The sequence below is a fragment of the Helicoverpa armigera genome, chromosome 19 (genome assembly GCF_030705265.1).
Source record: "Helicoverpa armigera isolate CAAS_96S chromosome 19, ASM3070526v1, whole genome shotgun sequence".
Lineage (NCBI taxonomy): Eukaryota > Metazoa > Arthropoda > Insecta > Lepidoptera > Noctuidae > Helicoverpa > Helicoverpa armigera.
In genome coordinates, this window is record NC_087138.1 from 808,913 (window position 1) to 829,805 (window position 20,893).

A 20,893-nucleotide genomic window follows, 5' to 3' on the forward strand; every position below is an offset into this window, starting at 1 on the left:
GTATATAACGCTACGAACTGACCATGTACTAGTTGGTCACGTAATATTGGATGCACCCAATACCGCCTTTTTCTTTTCTTTTTTTTAAGGAGCAACCACAGTAAACACACTTCTTCGTCGACCTCCATTTTGAAACTGACGCTAACACGCACGAAATCGCATACTAAGCGCGCGTGTCTGAATAGCATCACAATTTTGCGGTTTCAAACCGCGCGATTCGTAAACGCACGATTCCCGCATGTCTGAACGCAGCCTTAATCTCATAGTCACCCTATTAGAAAGGGACAGACGGCCTCCGTACTAACTGTTTCACTCGGCTCGTTTTTAGGGTAAACGTGCGCAGTCCTGTTTACTATATTATGTCTATGTGGGCGACTCATTGACTCGTTCAGATTTGGTGAACTAAATGAAGTACTGAAGTACAGTGTTACAAGGATCTTTTGGCACGTGGCCGATTTTGGAACTAACGCCGCCATCTTGCAAAGCGTCGCTTTTGACAGATAGCTGAAGTTGGTGTTTGTTCGTGCCTATTTTATGCAAGAAAAGCAATCTTGTGCCCCGATTATTCCATTTGAAAGGGTAAATGAGCGTGTCGCAGCTGCAACAGGTTAGTGATACCATACACAGTGCCCGATATTACCACGAATACATAACCTAAAATTGTAAGTTTTTTAGATAGATTTTTCCTTCACATCATTTAAATAAAATACGATTTCAGGTATATCTTTACGGACTGTTGCAAGAATTGGAAATGAAGGAAGATTGGCTGAAGCATCATCGAGTAAAATAGTTACTCCCGGAAAAAATAGAAAAACAAGAAAGGATAAAATTTTAATGGACAATTTTGATATTGGTGTTCTTAGACGAAAGATCCATGAATTTTATACTTTCAAAAAAGAAATACCAACAGTGAATAAGTTGCTGCAAGTACTTAGAGAAGAGATTGGATTCACAGGCAGCCGAGAAATTCTCAGACAACATATAAAAATGATTGGTTTTCGATTCAGAAAAACTATAAGCAACAGAAAGGTCCTCATGGAACGTAATGATATAACTGCTTGGCGTGCTCGTTATCTGCAGGTATACATATACTTATAAGTTTGTAGTACATCGTGCAAATTGTCTTTGTGTGAATTTTCCTCCGTTGGTTATGACATTGCAGGCTGAATCACCAGATTGTCTGAAAATTAAGCGATTCCTTGGTTTGGAAGGCATGTTGAGCTGGTGGTCCCGGTTACTATTAGGTACTGCTGATGATTGTAATCGACATTTAAAGGAACCATGACAGTAGCTGAAAGGTGGTTCATGAAACAGCATTAACACCAAGATACACTTGGTTGTATTACTAAGTGCCCACACAATATTGCTTATCTAAACCATCAGATACTATTCAAAATTAATGCAATCATTAATAAAACTGTTTAGCAATTTGCAAACTAACCATAAAATTATTTTATTTCAGACTTTAAAACATAATGACGATACAGAAAAACTACCTGTAGTCTACTTAGATGAGACCTATATTCACTCCGGTCATACAGCTGGGAAATGTTGGCAGAATGATGATGAAGGTATTGGCTACTTAATGATCTCCTAATATTATTGAGTAATATATTTTTTACAACTTTTTTTCAGAACTATTACTTATTGAATAATACATCTTTCTATAAGAGTGATTTTTGTTCTGAGTGTTCTGCTTTGTTTCATAGTTATTTTTTAAAATTTCAGATGGAGTATTAGAGCCCATCTCTAAAGGTCAAAGATTTATTATCGTTCATGCCGGAGGTAATCAAGGCTTTATGGAGAATGCTTGCTTGGTGTTTAAGTCACAAACAAAGAGTGGTGACTACCACGACGACATGAACCATACAAATTTTAAAAAATGGGTTTTAGAAAAGTTGTCCCCCAATTTGAAGGAGCCCAGTCTAATTGTGATGGATAACGCACCATATCACAACACAAGCGTCAACAAACCCCCAAACACAAGCAGTAGGAAAGATGAAATCATCGAGTGGTTAAGAATAAACAACATTGAATATTCAGAAGAATATACAAGACCACAACTCTTAGAACTTGTAAATAGAAACAAACCCGAACCAGTGTATGCTGTGGATGCTATTTTAAAAGGACTGGGTCACAAGGTAACTATTACTTAATTCAGCTATACCTATCCTTTTTTCTCAAAATCTTAATACCAACATTACCAACCCAATGTGAAGATGAATAAGATTCTATTTTTTTTTTCAGATATGTCGTTTGCCACCATATCATTGTGATCTAAATCCCATCGAAATGATCTGGGCATCCATGAAACGAAAAGTAGCCGAGATAAATAGAAGTAGTAACAATATAGTAGTAAGAATATAGCGGGGTTTAGAAGTAAGAAAGAACACTTGGAAATAACAATTGACACGTTTAGTGACAAAAATAAAAACATTAATATTTTAGGTCTAACAGAGACTTTTATTAAAGCTGGCGATGAGAGCAACGTTAACTTAAGGGGATACAAATTAGCTGATTGGTTCTCTAGGAAAAATAAAAAGAGAGGAGGTGTTTGTGTATTTTGCCAGAACTTTGTTGAATATAAAGTCATAGAAAAACTAAAACAATTCGCTAAGGAACAAGTTTTTGAGTGTTGTGGCATTGAACTGCCGCAATACGACATTTTAGTGATTGTCCTGTACCGGACGCCAAACTCAAACCCGTTTACTTTTCTAAAAACATTAGAAACTATGTTGTGCAACCTTCGTTATAAATTTAAGAAAAAAATAGTATTACTAGGTGACCTAAATATAAATATACTAGGTAATAGGAAGGATGGGAAACACGACAGTGTATCTGAACTGAATAGAATAGCATTAAATTTTGGTCTCCAGTTGCACATACAACAACCAACTAGAAGACACGCATGTCTGGATCAAATTATTAGCAATATAAAAGACTCGTCTTGTGAAGTCATTCCATTAGGACTATCAGATCATGAAACGGCCCAGTTAATATCAGTGCCGATTGAGACAAAAATCGAACCAGATCGATTCCGAAAAATTACGAAACTAGACTTTAGCCCCGAAAATAAACAAAAATTTTATTATTATCTATCTAATTTGAATTGGTCTGAAGTATATAATGAAAAAGATGTGAATATAGCGTTTAATAACTTTCATGAAAATCTTATGTTATTTTACCACCTTTGCTTTCCTAAAATAACAATAAAAATAGATGTAACTAAAAATAACATGAAATGGATAAGCAAGGGGATAAAGAAATCGGCTAAAACTAAAAGACTCCTTCGCTTTCAATACTATCGTATGCCTAATAAAGAAAATAGATACAAATATACTAAATATAATTATTTAATGAGAAAATGCATACAAAAAGCGCAAAGATTAAGTAATACTAAATATATAGATAAAGCTAAAAATAAATGCAAAGCAACGTGGAACTTAATCAGGTATAATACAAATAATGAAAAAACATATAACACACATATTCAGGAATTGGAAGTAGATGGAACAACTATTAATAAACCTATAGAAATAGCGAACCATTTCAATAACTATTTCATTAAATTAACTAATAAGGAGTTTGATAGTAAAATCAACAATTACAAAATTAATCAAACTGACTCAAGTATATTTTTACGGCCCGCCACTAGTTATGAAATACTTCGAATAATAAAATCACTCAATGATAGTAACGCAACCGGATATGATCAGATAAACACACAGATCATTAAGTTAGCTGCGCCAATAATAACCCCGATACTAACTCATTTAATAAATCAATCTATATCAGATGGTGTATTTCCTGATAGACTAAAAATATCCGTAATCAAGCCAATATATAAGAAAGGTGATAAAAGGAATGCCTCTAACTATAGACCGGTCGCTTTGATACCTATTATCTCCAAAGTTTATGAGAAAGTTATGCATTCAAGAATACTACACTTCATAAATAAATTTCAAATACTAAAAAAAGAACAGAATGGTTTTCAGAAAGGTAAATCTACTACCCTCGCCGCATTTTCATTGATCAGCAAAGTTATCAAATATATAGATGACAAAATACCAACCACCGTAGTATTCTTTGATATGTCAAAAGCTTTTGACTTCGTATCACATGACCTACTATTAAAAAAGTGTGATAAATATGGCTTACGTGGTAACGCTAACAATTGGATTAAAAGCTATCTCACAAACAGATCACAATTTGTTGAAATAGAAAGTAAGGGCCACGATATAAATTGGTCGACGTGCCAAAGCACGCAAATCGAAAATAAATTCGGGGTTCCGCAGGGTAGCATTTTAGGACCATTGCTTTTTCTTATTTATATAAATGATCTCCCAGACGTAACCAACTATACCTGCACACTTTTTGCTGACGATGTATCGGTAACTATACCTAAATTAGAGAAAAATTATGAGGAGGAAATCAACTGTACAATAAATGAAATAGCCAAGTGGATGGAAAATAATAATTTAAAACCTAATGTAGACAAAACAAATTACATACAATTTTACAATAAAGATGAAACTAAAACGAGATTAAACTTAAAATTAAATAACAAACCATTAAATAAAACGGACAAAACCACCTTTCTAGGAATAGTTCTCGATGAACGATGTTCGTGGAGCGGTCATGTGGAAAAAGTGTGCGGAAAAATCGACAGATTTGCATATGCTTTGTGGCGATTAGGTAATGTTTCCACAAAACAGGCGACTATGCAAGCCTACCATGCATATGTCGCATCAGTATTAAGATATGGTATTTTAATATGGGGAAACTCGGTGCATGTTGGCAGAGTCTTTATCTCACAAAAACGGTGTATTAGAGCTATTTGTAATGTGGATAATTTGACATCATGCAAACCACTTTTCAAACAGCTAAAAATTCTAACACTTGCATGCATTTATATAGAGGAAGTTTGCAAATTTACAAAATTATATGAAGATGTTATGTTTAAGAAACTTGGTGATGATTGCACATTTAACTGTCGATTCCCAAAGAAATTAAATTTACCATTTATGAGAACCGAATTGTACCGTAGAAATTGTTACCCAATGTGCATTCGAATATATAATAAGCTACCATCCCGCATTAAAGACCTACCAATGAGTAAATTTAAGAGGTCCCTCAGAAATTGGCTTATTGATAAATGTTTTTATACAGTCAAAGAGTACCTAGAAGAGAAATAGTTATAATGCAAAATGATTGTAGGTACTTTCTTAGCTATTAGATAATAGAACTTAAGATAAATATTTGCATGACTAAATTATAAGTCGAATATAGTGAGACCATATTTTTTACTGTATCGACCATCATATTGTACCTATATTCTGGCAAATAAATAAATTTCATTTCATTTCATTTCAAATTTCATTTCATTTCATTTCATTTCAAATATTGGGAGGCCACCAAACCAAATGCCTAACAAAATGCATTCGATACCATTTCTGTCGAGGAATGGCGCAATCATTGTGGCCACGTTAAGAAACTGGAAGAAGAGTACCGAAAAAAAGATGGATATTTGGACGAACCATTTATCATACGGTTATGCTCTGATAGCGAGGAAAGCACTGACGACGATGATTCTCAGGATGAAGATGATGAAGAATTTAATCGCATGCAACCTCTGGACGTAGTTCTTGCAGAACATAATTATAGTAAACGAATTTAATATATGATATTTTTTTTATTTATTTCATTGACATAGGTACCTTTAATTTTATTTTCATGTAATAATAGCCTTGGCCTATATCACACGAACATCTCATAAGTAAAAAAGTCACGGAATGGAAATCAAACAATTCCCTATTATTGGGGAGATTTTATTTGCTGGTAACCCTAATTGTACACTAACGCCCTCCTGTCAATGTCATCCAAGTGCCAACAAAAGATCCATGTAGCACTATACTTCGTTGAGCGAAAAGAACTACTTCATTCATTTCTTTCCAATGACACATTTTTCACACGGCCGTTCACTATCATGTGTACCAAAAGGTTGCTTCCTAAGGATGTTAAAGTTGCTCATGGATCAAATTAATATAAATTCGGAAAATAATATTAGGGCAGGATTTCGTAAGACCGGTAAGCACTATAGTGAATACAGATTCATTTTACTATGTTTTCTTTAGTAAATTAAAGTACCTATCCTGAAATAAATTATTATTATATGAATGTTTCTTTATTAGGTATCAGTTCATTAAATCCTAATGAAGTGTTGGCAAGATTACTGGAAGGAGCGCAGTATTATGAAGAGGCTAAAGAAGCTGAAGAAGAGAATGCGATACGGAAGTGCCTGAAATACCTGATCGTTGTAATGTGCGCACTCATTCATCTCCGTATTTTTTAAGCGCCCGAACAATCTGTCGGCCGGACTAAAAAGTCTGCTGATAGATAGATAGATTTCTCAATAAATAAATAATTTTGTACTACTTACGTACTTTGTATTTGGTGTTGTATTTCGAGTTTAATAAAATATTCGATGTGAAGAAAAAAAAATTTTTTTGATTTTGATTTTGAATAGAATGTGTAGAAATTATAATACCATATGCTCAAAGACCGACAAATTTCATTGTAAATATACCACATTTAAACATTTTCTACTCCATTTCAACAACAACTGTAATCTTAGTCATAGTAATATTAACTAAAATTTTCATGTTTATATTAAAATTTATTATCTTTATTCTTAATAACTTTAAGTAGAACGTAGCATTGTTTATTGTGTAAGCTGTGTACAGTAGTAATTGAGTCTCAGGTTCATTTATTGTGTTTTTTCCTATTATTTTCTATTTCTTGTATGACCTGTTATCTGTATCTGTACCTAATAAATAAAATAAAATTAAAATTAATTTCAGGCTGGACTTTTTGGCACCATCAAAGGTAAGTATATTATAATGACACCATTGGTATCCATTTCATTGCTGTCGATCCTGGGTTTTTTACTATGATAATTTAGCCATCTCTTCTTACTAAGATTAAAAAATTGACTTAAGTGAAACATTTTTCAATTTCAAAAGATGCCAGCAGTAAAGGAAAAGGGAAAATGTTAATAATGTGTGTGGGATATTTCAGTTTCGACAAAGGAATACAAAATAAATAATTAGATTTTGTTTAAAGGAATAATTAAAGTGCAGACTGAATTACAAAGGTACTATGTGTAACACTGGATAAACATAACTTAAAATTATAACACGTAGCAATATATCATCAGCATATGCGCTGATAATGCAAATGTAAACTTTGATTCAAATCATTCTGTGTCCACGAATCTAGTTGACGAAAAGCAAAGAAATATTAAAAGTTCACTAGCATTGATTATAAACCCATATGCACGAATACCATCATTTACCTACATCAAAAGTTTGTGACAGCTATGTAACAAATACTCTGGTCCCAAAATTAAAAGAAAACAATACAAAATTCCTGTTTTATTGTTGATAGATGGCCATTAAGTCTCATATAAATCAACACAGCTCTCAATTATATATATGTAGATAATGGCATTATTTTATATTTAGTCTATATTTTATATACACTTTTTTCCAAACATACACATCATTCAATCGCTGACATGTCTGTTTATGGCCCACTGAAGAATTCATGGAAGAAGCTTGTTAATGATTGCACGATCCAGTCCTTACTGGATATTAATGCGTCACCACTTTTTGAGGCTACATTCAATGACTGCAAAAAAACGTAATCTGGAATTGTTTTTTATGGACTTGTGGACTGTATCCTATACCAACTTTCTTTATTTTTGATCTTAGAACCAATTATAGTAGTTGACATAATGGGCAGTCCTATCACTATGAGGACACAACCTTAGACTAAAAACAAATTTCAACAAAAAAGAACTCCTGTAGCTCAAAACAAGCCATATGTAGATACAACATTTCCAGCTCTATGAACAAAAATGTTATTTTCTAAGTAAACAGAATGATCACAGCAATTATTTTACCCACATCCCGCTGACATGTATCCACAAGATAACAGACTGTAACCACAACTACATCATAGCCAATCCAGCTACAGTACACCTTTACAACATTTCACCACTTTTTTAGCTTATTTTTTAGCAACCAATAACTTTGAATAGCCATCTGAATGACAACTTTTCTCAGAATTAAGTGATGCACTGACAACAATCATATTTTTTAGAGCAAACCAAATTGATGACCTGCCCTCCTTAGTGCTGAACTGAAACTGATATTTAGCTAATGATGAGTTGCCAAGCGAGAACAAACCCTAAGACGACCCACTGACCAAAATGACAAATTACTCACAAAAAGTCTTTTGGGTACATTACCCAGTGACAGCGACGAGGAGACATTTTTTTGATTCAGTTTATTCGTTTTGTCTATAGATTAGTTTGTTTTAGTCCGCCCCTAAGACGACCCACTGACCGTTACCTTTAAGAGCTGTATAATTATGTGTACATTTGATTAATAATAACAAAATAAATCCACTTTTATGTTAACTTACAAACAATAGCAAAATACCACATGTTTAAACTAACAAGACCCCATGTGCTAAAGACTCTGAGAATCAATGAACATCCACCAAATGTGTATCTATAATCAAGCTAGACCCTCAAAAATTTATTTCCAGTCACGACTTCTACCAGCAATCCAGACCTTCAAACAATTTATTTTCACAGTCACAATCAAGCACCATTTTGTTTTCGATCTCTTTGTAATGCGAATCGGACCCTTTTTTCTATCGAGGAGCAATCCAAATTCTTCCACAAGTTCGCCTGTTATCCTGAAACCACCTAAGATGACACATTGACCGTTATTCTTTTACTTCTCCTAACCCACAATAACTGCATATATTAATCAATGCGGAACACACTTTCCATGATCAGAACCAATTATTTTTATTTTATACATCGACCAATGCGGATAAATACAGCAAATAATATTATTGCAACGAAATGTAAGAAGAGAAAACGAACGATGAGATGAAGCTGCACAACAGACACAGACAGAGTACCGGAAAGAAACAACCGAAACAACAGACAAGCAAAGCAAGACCAAAGTTTACCACAGATCAGAACAAACCAGCTGTACATTAGACCCTTTCTAGACGATCGATACATACAGTTCACGTGAGAATTAATGTGGAGCCACCATAAGACTGTCTCATGCATCGTCTCATGTGACTGGTTGTTTTTATTTTTCTTTTGTTAACAACTAGATTCGTTTGGTAATGAAACCAACGACAGACGTAAACATTGTCAATTTAAAGGATTGGGTGTAATTATTTTGATTGCATTTAATAATAATGTATTGTAAAAGGAAAAAGATAGAACAACATGATTTGGTGTACGATAACAAAACAAGAGACGCCATCCCCAAAAGGGGATACTACTCCGAGCTGGTATCAGATATGACTAAAGACGATCCCACAAGGGATATTTGTACCAAGAAAAGAATGAAACTAATATTACAGGTAAAACCATTGCTTTAAGCTATACCACCCAAAACAAAAATGTGAAAGGCTGCCAAGTTCGATAATATGGAAATCCTTCGCCTATAAAAGAAGTGAGATCTGAATAAGTACCAAGTTCCATACACATATCTCAGTTAAAAATAGTTACTTTTTAATGATGTTTCTTGGCAAGTTTTCACACACCTTGTTATAAACCTACTAAACGCAATGAATCAAGTATTTAATTTTCTATTAAAACTTGCCAAGTAACATTATTAAAAAGTAACTATTTTTAACTGAGATATGTGTATGGAACTTGGTACTTATTCAGATCTCACTTCTTTTATAGGCGAAGGATTTCCATATTATCGAACTTGGCAGCCTTTCACATTTTTGTTTTGGGTGGGATTTCATTTATTTTTGTAAGGTTGTTTATTTTATTTTTTTCTTATGATTAAGTTAGTTAAGGAAATGTCTCATTTATACTATCTTTCAGATTTTTGAATATGCACTATGCTTCTTACAAAGAAATTAACTAGATTAACTAAATGGACTAGATTTACCAACTGACTGTCATGACATGTTATTATAAATTACTAGCTGGTGCCCGCGACTTCGTCTGCGCAGGTTTAGTATTTCGAACAATATGTTTACAAATTGTAGCCTATGTGTTATTCTGATGTATAAGCTATATTATTGTAAAGTTTCATTAAAATCCATTCAGTACTTTTTGCGTGAAAGAGTAACAAACATCCATACATCCATACATACAAACTTTCGCGTTTATAATATTAGTAGGATGTTCGTGGATCAAAGTTACACATTCGTTATTGTCGAAAGTGACTCACACTTGGCCGTTTTCAGATTTTTACTTTGACTAAATACAAACCTTTGTAACGAATTTCAGATCGGTACGACCATTCGAAGATATATTATATAAATATACATAAATTAAGTTCGTTTTAGTTCCTTAAGCGTATAAATTTACACTGAGTATTTTACACCTTCATTATTTTGAAACCGACTCACACTTGGCCATTTTCAGATTTTTCCCTTTACCTTGACATAAAGACCTACCCCCATGCCAAATTTCAAGTCAATACGACCATTGGAAGTGGTCTAGGTTTTTGATGAGTGAGTCAGTCAGTCAGTCAGTCAGTGAGTGTATAGTAAAAATAGCGATTTTCTGATGTCAATATCTCAAGACCTACAATAGGTATATTAATGAAATTTTGTATGTTAGATAAGTGAGGGGGTCTCAACAGATACTAGAAATTTGATGTGCGTAAATAAAATAGATTTTGAGTTATAGGGGGGTCGAATTTGGCCCGAAATGGTTCGTGTAATATAACCCACGGCCGGTGTGTCGCTTTTTTTGCTCGAACTTGGCGGACACACTGCCGTGTGTCTAGATTTTGAATAGCAGGTGCATAATATTTTTACTAAAAATACAGATAAAGCCATAGTTTAGATGGTTAAAAATATGTAATTAATTAAACCCAGATGGCATACTTTAAACACTGAAACAAACATTTACCATTTAAAGTTAATAACCATTCGTAGCCAGCCGTGTTTTCATACCTACTGATGTTACAAGGAGTTAAATGTGTGTTTAGCGCAAACGGTATGTAAAGGTGCGCTTATACGGGCAACTAAAATTGCTCAATTCCAGTCAATACTCGTCGAGTTATGACGACGACTACATCATGCAATTTACGGCAACGGCAACAAGCATCAATATTGCGCAATACAATATTGAGCGATATGGCGTAACTTCATCAACTAGGCAATACTGTCCTACACGAACATTTCAGTATTCGCTCGCTATATACGACTTTGTTCTTGCTGCTTCGGCTAGTAGAGCACCTTTAGACCTTTATGTTGATTGACCATGTAGGGAAAGACCTTACGCTATTTAGGTGTTTGGGTTCACTTCCAGCTAATCACACGATGAGATAAACAATCGAATAAAGGTATTATTGTAGTCACGTAGATCTCAAATTTTTCGTTTCATTTTCCCAGTCTTTTTTATGTAAACGGTTTTTGTTGCATGTCCTTGTAAAGCACTGGTTCTCAGCTACATCCGGTTAGGCTGGAAGCCGACCCCAACATAGTTTGTGGAAAAGGCTCAGAGGATGATGATGATGGTTTTTGTTGACATAACCATTAACAACCCTTTTTCCGACTCGCACTTGGCCGGTTTTTTTATTCTCAAAAAGAAAACCTCCCATTCGTTAGTACAAATATCACGTTCCGTTCCCCAGCGAGAGTTGATAACAGCTGACTGAACAGCCTGTCAAGTGTTAACCACCAAAAGTAAACAAACAATTTGTTGACGAGTTTTTTCGCGCTCACTTTGATTTTGTTATCTTGCCATAAAGAATAGAAGTAGAATACATTGTTTTGAACTTACCCACAATTAATTATAGCAAAGTTGTAAAATACTTGTTTATATGGCTGCAACTGCGCAAATTTTGCATTAATTTGCCCTAGAATGCTATTAATGGTTCTAAAATCATCAAAAAGGTTTTACTCAATGGAGAATACAGGCAAATGCAATGATGGCATTATGAACATTTAGAGAAAGGTATAATATCACTAGTGTAATGAATATATATTTTACCAATAATAAAAATATGTATGTTTAGAAGAAAGACGTTTTGAAGAAAGTAAAATTGTTTTTGTAACTGAAATAGCTTTGACATGCCCTTAAAATATATTTCAATATTAATTTGGTCTAAGTGTTTACCAATGTACATATATCTAACTAGCTCTTTTCCCACAGTTTCATCTGCATCCCATGGGAACTACTGATCATACTGGGATAAAACATAGCCTATTTTATTTGGAAAGAGTGTAGCCTTCTAACAGTGAAAGTAATTTTGAGTTTATCCATATAAAACAAACAAAAATACAAAGTTTTCCTCTTTATAATAATGTGATGGAAATTAATCAGTGACATTTGGTGGACATAAGTTAATTAAAGGTATTTATTTTCAGGCCAAGACAGACAGGTTGGCTCCCATGCTGGTTTCATTGCCGAAGCCGCAGAGGGCTAAGCTGCTCCTCCCGCCCGGCCGCTGGACCACCTACAGAGAAGATGAGAGCATTGTAAGTATTTACAAATGGCTGAACCCTCACCTCTTCACAACAGGTTTAAGTGCAACCTACCAACCAGATCAATATTTTTTTTGGAAAATTAGTGTACATAATAAATAATTTCATGTTTACTGCAGAATATTATTTCAAATAGGTATGTGCGTATGTCTCTATTTGTCTAGTTAGCTAATACTACTACTTGCTAAAAATAAATACAACACTTACCTTATTTCAAATACACACAGCACCGGGCACCAATTATGCCTTAATGATATTCATTGTTCTACTTGATGCTCTTTTCACACTTTTGATTCCAGCAATTCCCTTTTGAGACGTTTGTGCCAAAACTGCAGTTTCTCAGTATTGTGCTGCCGAAGGAGCTGCCCAGGCTGGTCAAGATTGAAAGATTAAGAAGGAAATTCTTAGCTGCCAATATGAAGGTTAGCCTTACATTGTAACTTTAATGGTAGGTACTTTAAAGCAGTCTCTGGTAAAAATTTGAATAGTATAGTGCTTATAGTTCTAACCTTAACATTGAAATTTCAAGTTTATTTTCATCACTGAAAGTTATATTTTTGCTCGTCGCTTTTTAATACCATATTACTGTAAATGGATGCTGGTTTGGCCGTACAACAATAAATTGACGGAATAGATCGCTCTCAGCGATAAGACCGCCCATAGTGTCACTTCTATTAATTCTAAGACCAAAAAATAAAAAAATGGTGTACCTAGTAAAGTAGGTACTTACATAAATCTATCTATCTTTTAAGTAGACACAATAAGGCTTAAAGTATGTTACAACAAGGATTATAATTGAGGTTTTCAATAGATTTGCTAACAGTGACAGCCCTTAAGGTATTAAATAAATTAATAGTATTTTCATCCCACCATCTCGGAAAGAGTAGTTTTAGCCTTTGATATCTGAGCGCATAAGCCGTTTTTAGGGTTCCGTAGCCAAAATGGCAAAAACGGAACCCTTATAGTTTCGTCATGTCCGTCTGTCCGTCTGTCCGTCTGTCCGTCTGTCCGTCTGTCACAGCCGATTTACTCGGAAACTATAAGTACTACAGTGATGAAATTTGATGGGAATATGTGTTGTATGAACCGCTACAAAAATATGACACTAAATAGTAAAAAAAAGAATTGGGGGTGGGGCCCCCCATACATGTAACTGAGGGATGAAATTTTTTTTTTCGATGTACATACCCGTGTGGGGTATCAATGGAAAGGTCTTTTAAAATGATATAAAGTTTTCTAAAAAACATTTTTCTTAAAGTGAACGGTTTTTGAGATATCAGCTCTCAAAGTCGTAAAAAGTATGTCCCCCCCCCTCTATTTTTATAACTACGGGGTATAAAATTCTAAAAAAAATAGAGGTGATGCATGCTAATTAACTTTTTCAACGATTTTTGGTTTGATCAAAGTATCTCTTATAGTTTTTGAGATAGGTTGATTTAACTGTAATTTACGGAACCCTTCGTGCACGAGTCCGACTCGCACTTGGCCGGTTTTATCCTCTAGAGCGGCAAAGTGATTTGAATTTAGAACATCGTGTGCAATACTCCATTTGTGACAATCTTTTCAAACAAATAAAATACTGCTTAAAATAGGTAATTATTAATTCAATTAATTAAGTAATTTTTATTATTGTTTTTACGTATATTTTTAACCTCGTTTCATTTTTAAACTGAGTTTTCAAATAAATGAACTTTTATAGGAACCTACTTCTTTTTAATTTGATACTCATATGTGCGCGCCATTTTGTTTTTTTGCATTTAGTAATTTCCTCGATGAGATGGGATGAAAAGTTACGTGTTGCACTCGAGTGCAAAGATTTTTCACCTTGTGCTCTTTTGATTCCCTCGCTATCGCTCAGGATTCTAAATATTGAAACACTCGCTACGCTCGTGTTTCAATTTTAGAATCCTTCGCTTGCTCGGTCATCAAAATTGAGCCCGCGGTTAAAAAGCAACTTTGCGCTCTTGTATAACAAATAACTATTTAAAATGTGGGTATTGTAGAAGATGCTCCGTGAGCTGGGCATACAACCTTACTGGCTGCTGCCGGTCGACGAGTTCAAGCTGACTGACATGGAACATTATGGCCTCTACAGCCCCTTTCCGAAACTGGATTTGGAGATTTTTGATAACACCGACTTTGATTGCCGGTGAGTTATTTCTGTACTAGCTGTTTCTCGCGGTTTCATCTCACACTTCCCTTACCTAAAGTTATAAGCTTTCACCCAGAAATACCAGCTTCCTGGTGCAAAAGTTTTTTTAAATCAGTCCTGTAATTTGGAGCTGTGTACAATCCAAAGAAAATTTTGTCCATACTTATAAAACCTTAAGTATAGAATTTGAGTTAATTTATTATTTGTGTCAACTATGTTTGAGTAATTTACTCCCCCATTTAGTATTTGATTTCATTAAAAATAAACTATTTAAAATAAAAAATTGTTCTTTTCAGTATTCCTGATGAATGGATGTCTTTGGGGATGATTGACGGCGAACAGTACCCTTGTCCCGGGCTGGCTTTCATCCCTAAGGATGATTCTAAGCCTTCCAAGTCCAACGGAGATGTCATTCAAAATTTGAACAATTTGTACGAGGTAAAAGGAGTTTTGTTTTCGTTAGCTACTTCGAAATAAAAAAAACTTTACAAAAAAATAAAAAAAGACGCTGAAAAGCAAAAAAAATACTAATTCTAATTTCATCGGCCTAGAAGTCGGTGTCTAGTGGATACAGCTATGTCTATTTCGCCACCGACTTTCGTGTTTTTAGAAGTCAGTTTTATTTTTTTATAAAAAAGATCTTGTTCTTAAACAAGTGACAAGCATAGGTTCTGTCCGCACTAGTGGAAAGTTGTCGTCAATATGAATAAAAAAGGTCTCAATGAATTGTGAACGTCCTCTTTTTTGAGAAGTCGGTTGAAAAGAGGAGTTCATTCATCAATGACTTTTAGTAACATCAACATCTGCTTAAACGGCTCCAGATTACATTTGGATCGGTTTTTAGTTTAACCTAGTGCAGCTAAGTTCCAGCTTTACATGGAGATAATGGAGATAATCTGACCTCCGTATTATAGTTGTTAGATTTTCTCAAGGTCTCTGAGGCCCATGCTCACCGTAAATATAAACTTCCGTTTTGTAAAACGACAGTTTATTTTGAAACTTGAACGTACGAAATCGTCATAAACAGTTGTTTTCTCAAAACAACTAAAAAAAGATGAAGTTGGGCCTGCTTACGCGCACTGACTGGTAAACGTGTAAAAATGACAATGAACATGCTGTATGAAACATGGATAATGAATTATAAGAATTGGCTTTATTTTTCTCTTCTTAGTCGTTTCCCTCACTGCTGAGGATCGTGACTCCTTCTGATCTTGTCCACTAGATGTCGCCATTTATTGCGTTCGGTTGCTTGGTGCATTGTAACATTCATATTTCCTTTATTTTTATTTCCTTGTTATTATTTGCCTTGCAGTGGACGAACGTTGCGGCCATCAACTATGACGTAAAGAATGACAAATGGGAAGTCATGGCTCTCGATGGGACTAAGAGACATTATCTGTAAGCATGTTTGATAATTACCTTAAATAAATGAACAAACTGTATAATTACCTATTATGTATTTTGTTTATATACACTTCTGGACACATCTATAGGCCCACCTTGTATTTTCAGTTTCGTTTGGTCCTAGCTAAATTTTTATATTAGGTCGAGCAAAAAGTTTTTATGCAGTTTTGAACCTTGCACATTCACAATTTCATTCAATAGTCTTTTTTTGAATTTCGAATACAGAATTGAAGGAAACAAGAGACAATTTGGAGCCCGCTTGTTGATATCAAACAATCGATTACTAAGAAAACTTGGTTTTATTAGTTTACTTGGATTTAATTCTTGAAAAAGTGATTGATATCTTTGGTTTTGCAACAAACATTACTTATTCTTAACATTAAGGTGAGGTTCTCTCAATAATCTATGGATACTTCACCTGAAGTCGCCGCCCAAGCTGTGGCACTTATTCAGGCCGGACACAGCCAAAGAAACGTGTGTGCTCAACTTAATTTAAGTCGATCTGCGGTCCGAAATGTTTACCGGAGGTACCTAGAGACTGGCGGCTTTGTTCGTCGCCAAGGAAGGCCACGATCTCGGGTCACAACTGAAGGAAAGGATCGTTTCATCGTGACGACCAGCTTGAGAAATCGTCACCTTACCTCCCTTGAGATACAAAATCAACTTCGCGACTTCCATGGAGCATGTGCAAGCGCTCGAACTGTTCGGAGAAGGTTAAAAGAACGCGATATGGTACCACACAAGCCAGCTAATGGGCCAAAACTAACGCGAGCCCACAGAACAGCGCGCCTTCATTTCGCACGCAGTCATTTAAATTGGACACAGCAAGATTGGAGCCGTGTACGCTTTTCTGATGAGTCTAAAATTGTGTTACATGGCAATGATGGAAGGAAGAAGGTCTACCGACGTAAGGGAGAGCGTTTCGCACAATGCTGCTTTGAAGAGAGGGTTGCTTATGGCGGTGGCTCAAGGACTGTCTGGGGCGGTATATCCGCGAGCGGCAAAACTCAACTTGAGGTTGTTACAGGACCACGGCTGCCAACATTGAATGCTGAAAGGTACATTAGTGAGTGCTTAGAACCCCACGTGATACCATACGCGGACTATGTGGGCCCAAATTTCCTTTTTATGCATCATAATGCAAGAGCCCATGCGGCCGGCATCGTCAGGGAATATCTTCGGGATGTGAATATCACAGTTATGGACTGGCCAGCCAGAAGCCCAGACATGAACCCCATTGAGCACATGTGGGACGAGCTAAAAAGACGTGTTAGGGCTCGTCAGCCAGTTGCCCAGACGATGCAGGAGTTGAAAACTGCCATGAAGAGGAATGGGAGATGATCCCTCAAAATTTCATAGACCGGTTGATAAACTCTATGCCTAATCGTATGAGAGCTGTGGTAGATGCCCATGGAGGCAACACGCGTTATTAGATTAAGCCTTTATTTGATAAAACATGTTTTTTATTCAAAAATCACGCCTTTAACGAGGCACATATCCGACTTGTTAGGCGTAGCTCCATGTCGTAAGGTATTCTGAATTCAAATTTAAAACAATACGATCGAAAAAGAAGGTAAAATGTATCAGGTTTAAAACTGCATCAACAGTTTTTGTTCAATCTAGCAATAATATTTCGGTAGGGGCCATCGAAACCTAAACTCTAAGGTGGGCCAGTAGATGTGTCCAGAAGTGTATTTATAACTGTTGCTAGCGGTTAAGCCTGGCGAAGGAAACATTCATACATCGAAACGTAATTTGAACTTTTAGGTAGGTAACTGATTTTTGTAGGCGCCAAATTATTACTGGGTGTCAATATTGTCACCCTATACCCCGGAATAGAGGGGGAGGGATGGCGGGCGGGAAAATGAATCTGTTAAACCACAGATTTTAAACAACAGCCGCTTTTCTTAACCTTAATAAGTAGGTACTAAGTTTACTGACAGTTTTAAGTTATCTTCTTTTTTTCTTAGAAAGGACAATGCTAAAAAAAAACCGAAGCCCGGCGCAAACGAAAAGTAACTCAAATTATAGGAAATAATAAGTAATGAAATACTGCATATTAGGCATCATCGAAATCAATGGCTAAATGTAACGCTCGTGTTTCAATTTTAGACCGGAGCGATGCGTAATAGCGTAGTAGTCAGGTAACCATGAGTTGTAATGTATGGAAATGTATGAGACACACCGCTTGCGTAACGACGCGCGTGTCTACGTTACGCAAGCGGTGTGGCCTGTCTCATACATTTCCAAACATTACAACTCATGGTTACGCGTAACTACGCGCGTGACTACGCGCGTGGTTACGCATACGCATCCGGTCTGCTGGAGCCTTTAGAATCCTTCGCTTGCTCGGTCATCAAAATTGAGCCCGCGGTTGAAAAGCAACTTTGCACTCTTGTATAACAAATAATTATTATTTTTGCGAATGGGTACAATGATGTTGTTGCATAAGGGTGAATGATCCGCCATATTTTAAAGATTGGAATGCAATATTATAATATTAGATAATAAAATAAAAATTGTTAAGCATAGAATGAAGAATTAAAAACTAGCTAAACTAAAGGAACTAGGTACTTGTAAAAAGTTTTTTTTAAATTATTATTATTGTTGATGTTAATTGGGATAACCATGACTATTCCTGATAATGTAATGTGTGTACCTAAATAATTCTGCTATTAAATACCTAGGTACATAATGACGAGGTTGTGTAATACCTGCCGATTGTAAATCTTATAAGCGTTTTGGATGTGTCTGTAAGCTCGTAAGATTAAATGAAATAAATAAATTAAATAAACAAAATGATTTATGTTACTATTGGTCAGCATCCCTCGCGTCCGGCTGATGTTCAAAGCGGATGATCCAGAGACATTCGCGCAACGAGTCAAATTCGCTGTGGATCTAAGAAAGGAGGTCGAAAACAATCTCAGGTAATTTATAAATACCTATGGTCTTACTACAAAAACTTAATCGTGTGTCAAACACCTGTCTAAAGAAAGTGTGGCTGCAAAATGGACCTTATTTCAACGTCATAATGTGATATTGTTTTAGACAAGTGTTAAACTGACGTTTAAAAGTTTTTGTGGTAAGACGGGTACAGTTTAATTTTCATGTAGAAGACTTGTGACAATTACTTTTAGCGCCAGGATAAATAGTAGTAAAGCTGTATTACTGCTTAGTTTCATCGAAATCCGTTTAGCCGAAATAACAGTCACAAACTTTCCCTTTAGTATTAGGTAGTGTAGACTGTAGACAACGTCTATCCATAAGGGTCCGTTCAGACAGACCGGCTCGGAGAGGAGAGCAAATTCTTAACACGTTGAAAATTGAGTTCTTAGTATTTGAAGTAAGGTTTATTTTTGCATGTGCACTGCTTTTGTCATTAAGTATGCTCGAAGGCGCTCGGTGTGAAATGATAATAGGAGCCGATCGGCTCCGATCGTGTACTTTTTCTCGGTCTTGCAGACATTTGGCTCCAATGAGGGTTTTCTAAAATGGCGTCCACGAGGTGGCAGCACCGAGGCCTCAGGTCCAAGTACCCGTCAAAGTGCTTATCTTTACTATGAACCGTGAACGATTTTAGTGATTTTTATTGTATAATTAAAGCACTGCATTAGTGTTTTACAATTACAGTTGAGTAGATAAAAAAACTAAGTAAATCATATTGTGTAAACAAATTCTAGTACGTTATGTTATCTGCCGTTCAACGAGCTTTTCCTTAGTACCAGTGACTTTTGCACCCCTCTTTCTAAGCTCAATTTTTAGTTCGGAAAACTTATTCCAACCGTAGTCCATAATAAAATCAATAAAACTTCCAATATAACAGAATTTCAATAAACAATTAGTTCGGACCCTACAATTCCATACTATTTGACAGCTGTTTGGACCAGACGCATACGTGGCGCCACCCTGTGGCAGAAAAATTAGATAAAACCCTCATTGCATCTCACGCAGCCGATCGGAGCCGACTTCGGGCTGTGTGAAAAGAAAAATGCGCGCCGATTCTCTCCGAGCCGGTCTACCTAAACCGACCCTTACTTTACGTTTATTAATTTACTGAAAAAAATAACAATATCTCTGAACACAGAATATGCAGAATTCTGTATTTTCTTTATTGTCTTATTTTCTGGTGTACTTTACTCACGATATTGACCGTGGCAGGTTTTATCTGTACTTGGATTGCTTGCTGCTGGAAGGTCTACCAGAGATGCCCCTACATTACATGCCCAAGATACTGAAGATGGTGCTCATCCACCGCCAGTCCAAGGACGTGGATGAAGAGCATATGAACTCGCTGAAACAGGAGGTGATGCTCTTAAATCGTATAATCATCGGCACGAATCTTGAGCGCTGACCTTCACCTGCGCAGAAGTGATTTATTGGGTCCCTTTTTTTGGTATGAAGTGAGGCGCGGGGCGGGCTAAAGCGGTGATTGGCCCGCAGTGCATCGCGTCATAGCCGTCACTCGGGATTGGTTCTTTGCTAATAAATAACTTCTGCGCAGGTGAAGGTCAAGATTCGTGCTGATAACTATATCTTTAATCCTAACATCATCTCCCGAGCCTTTTCCCAATTGTCTTCCAGTCTAACTGCGCGTAGCTGAGTACCAGTGTTCTACAAGGAGCGACTGCCTATCTGACCTCATCAACCCACTATATACTTTAATCCTACCAAAAAATTACATTTTAATGGCCGGTTTCACCGATTACAGATAAAGTCTCTGATAGTCTAACTGACTGATAAACTATATTATTTTTGGTTTCAGAGGTGCCTTTATCTGGTAGATAG

General features: G+C 35.9%; 2 protein-coding genes and 2 long non-coding RNA genes across 5 annotated transcripts in view; 3 read left to right on the plus strand and 1 right to left on the minus strand.

The window, feature by feature from the left end:
• Positions 1-511: 511 nt before the first annotated feature.
• Positions 512-5,681, plus strand: LOC110373535 (uncharacterized). Its single transcript, XM_064039553.1, has 6 exons — positions 512-607; positions 719-1,080; positions 1,463-1,571; positions 1,729-2,141; positions 2,248-2,366; positions 5,437-5,681. The coding sequence occupies exons 1-6, from the start codon at positions 535-537 to the stop codon at positions 5,675-5,677; spliced, it is 1,317 nt and encodes a 438-aa protein (XP_063895623.1). The 5' UTR covers positions 512-534; the 3' UTR covers positions 5,678-5,681.
• A 112-nt stretch (positions 5,682-5,793) lies between these two features.
• Positions 5,794-6,501, plus strand: LOC135118154 (uncharacterized). Its single transcript, XR_010277391.1, has 2 exons — positions 5,794-6,087; positions 6,192-6,501. It is a non-coding gene; the product is annotated as an uncharacterized LOC135118154 (long non-coding RNA).
• A 2,682-nt stretch (positions 6,502-9,183) lies between these two features.
• The window catches only part of LOC110373514 (dynein axonemal heavy chain 1), an 85,765-nt gene continuing 74,055 nt past the window's right edge, over positions 9,184-20,893 (plus strand). The window contains exons 1-8 of the mRNA XM_064039328.1: positions 9,184-9,456; positions 12,436-12,546; positions 12,852-12,974; positions 14,556-14,701; positions 15,001-15,142; positions 16,017-16,102; positions 18,931-19,035; positions 20,267-20,411. Coding sequence (XP_063895398.1) covers positions 9,289-9,456; positions 12,436-12,546; positions 12,852-12,974; positions 14,556-14,701; positions 15,001-15,142; positions 16,017-16,102; positions 18,931-19,035; positions 20,267-20,411 — 1,026 coding nt within the window. The 5' untranslated portion in view covers positions 9,184-9,288. The remainder of the gene's footprint in view (positions 9,457-12,435; positions 12,547-12,851; positions 12,975-14,555; positions 14,702-15,000; positions 15,143-16,016; positions 16,103-18,930; positions 19,036-20,266; positions 20,412-20,893) is intronic.
• LOC126054797 (uncharacterized) lies at positions 12,348-13,389 on the minus strand. 2 transcript variants are annotated; one of them, XR_007511121.2, is made up of 3 exons: positions 13,283-13,389; positions 12,760-12,923; positions 12,348-12,524 (listed from the first exon to the last, which is right to left on the minus strand). It is a non-coding gene; the product is annotated as an uncharacterized LOC126054797 (long non-coding RNA). The 2 variants fall into 2 exon arrangements; XR_010277392.1 differs by lacking the exon at positions 13,283-13,389 and adding an exon at positions 13,062-13,265.

Coding starts and splice junctions, on each gene's coding strand:
- LOC110373535 (XM_064039553.1), top strand. CDS start 535: ATGCAAGAAAAGCAATCTTGTGCCCCGATTATTCCATTTGAAAGGGTA. Junction 608..718: donor GCGTGTCGCAGCTGCAACAG/GTTAGTGATACC, acceptor ATACGATTTCAG/GTATATCTTTACGGACTGTT. Junction 2,367..5,436: donor AATATAGTAGTAAGAATATA/GCGGGGTTTAGA, acceptor TGCCTAACAAAA/TGCATTCGATACCATTTCTG.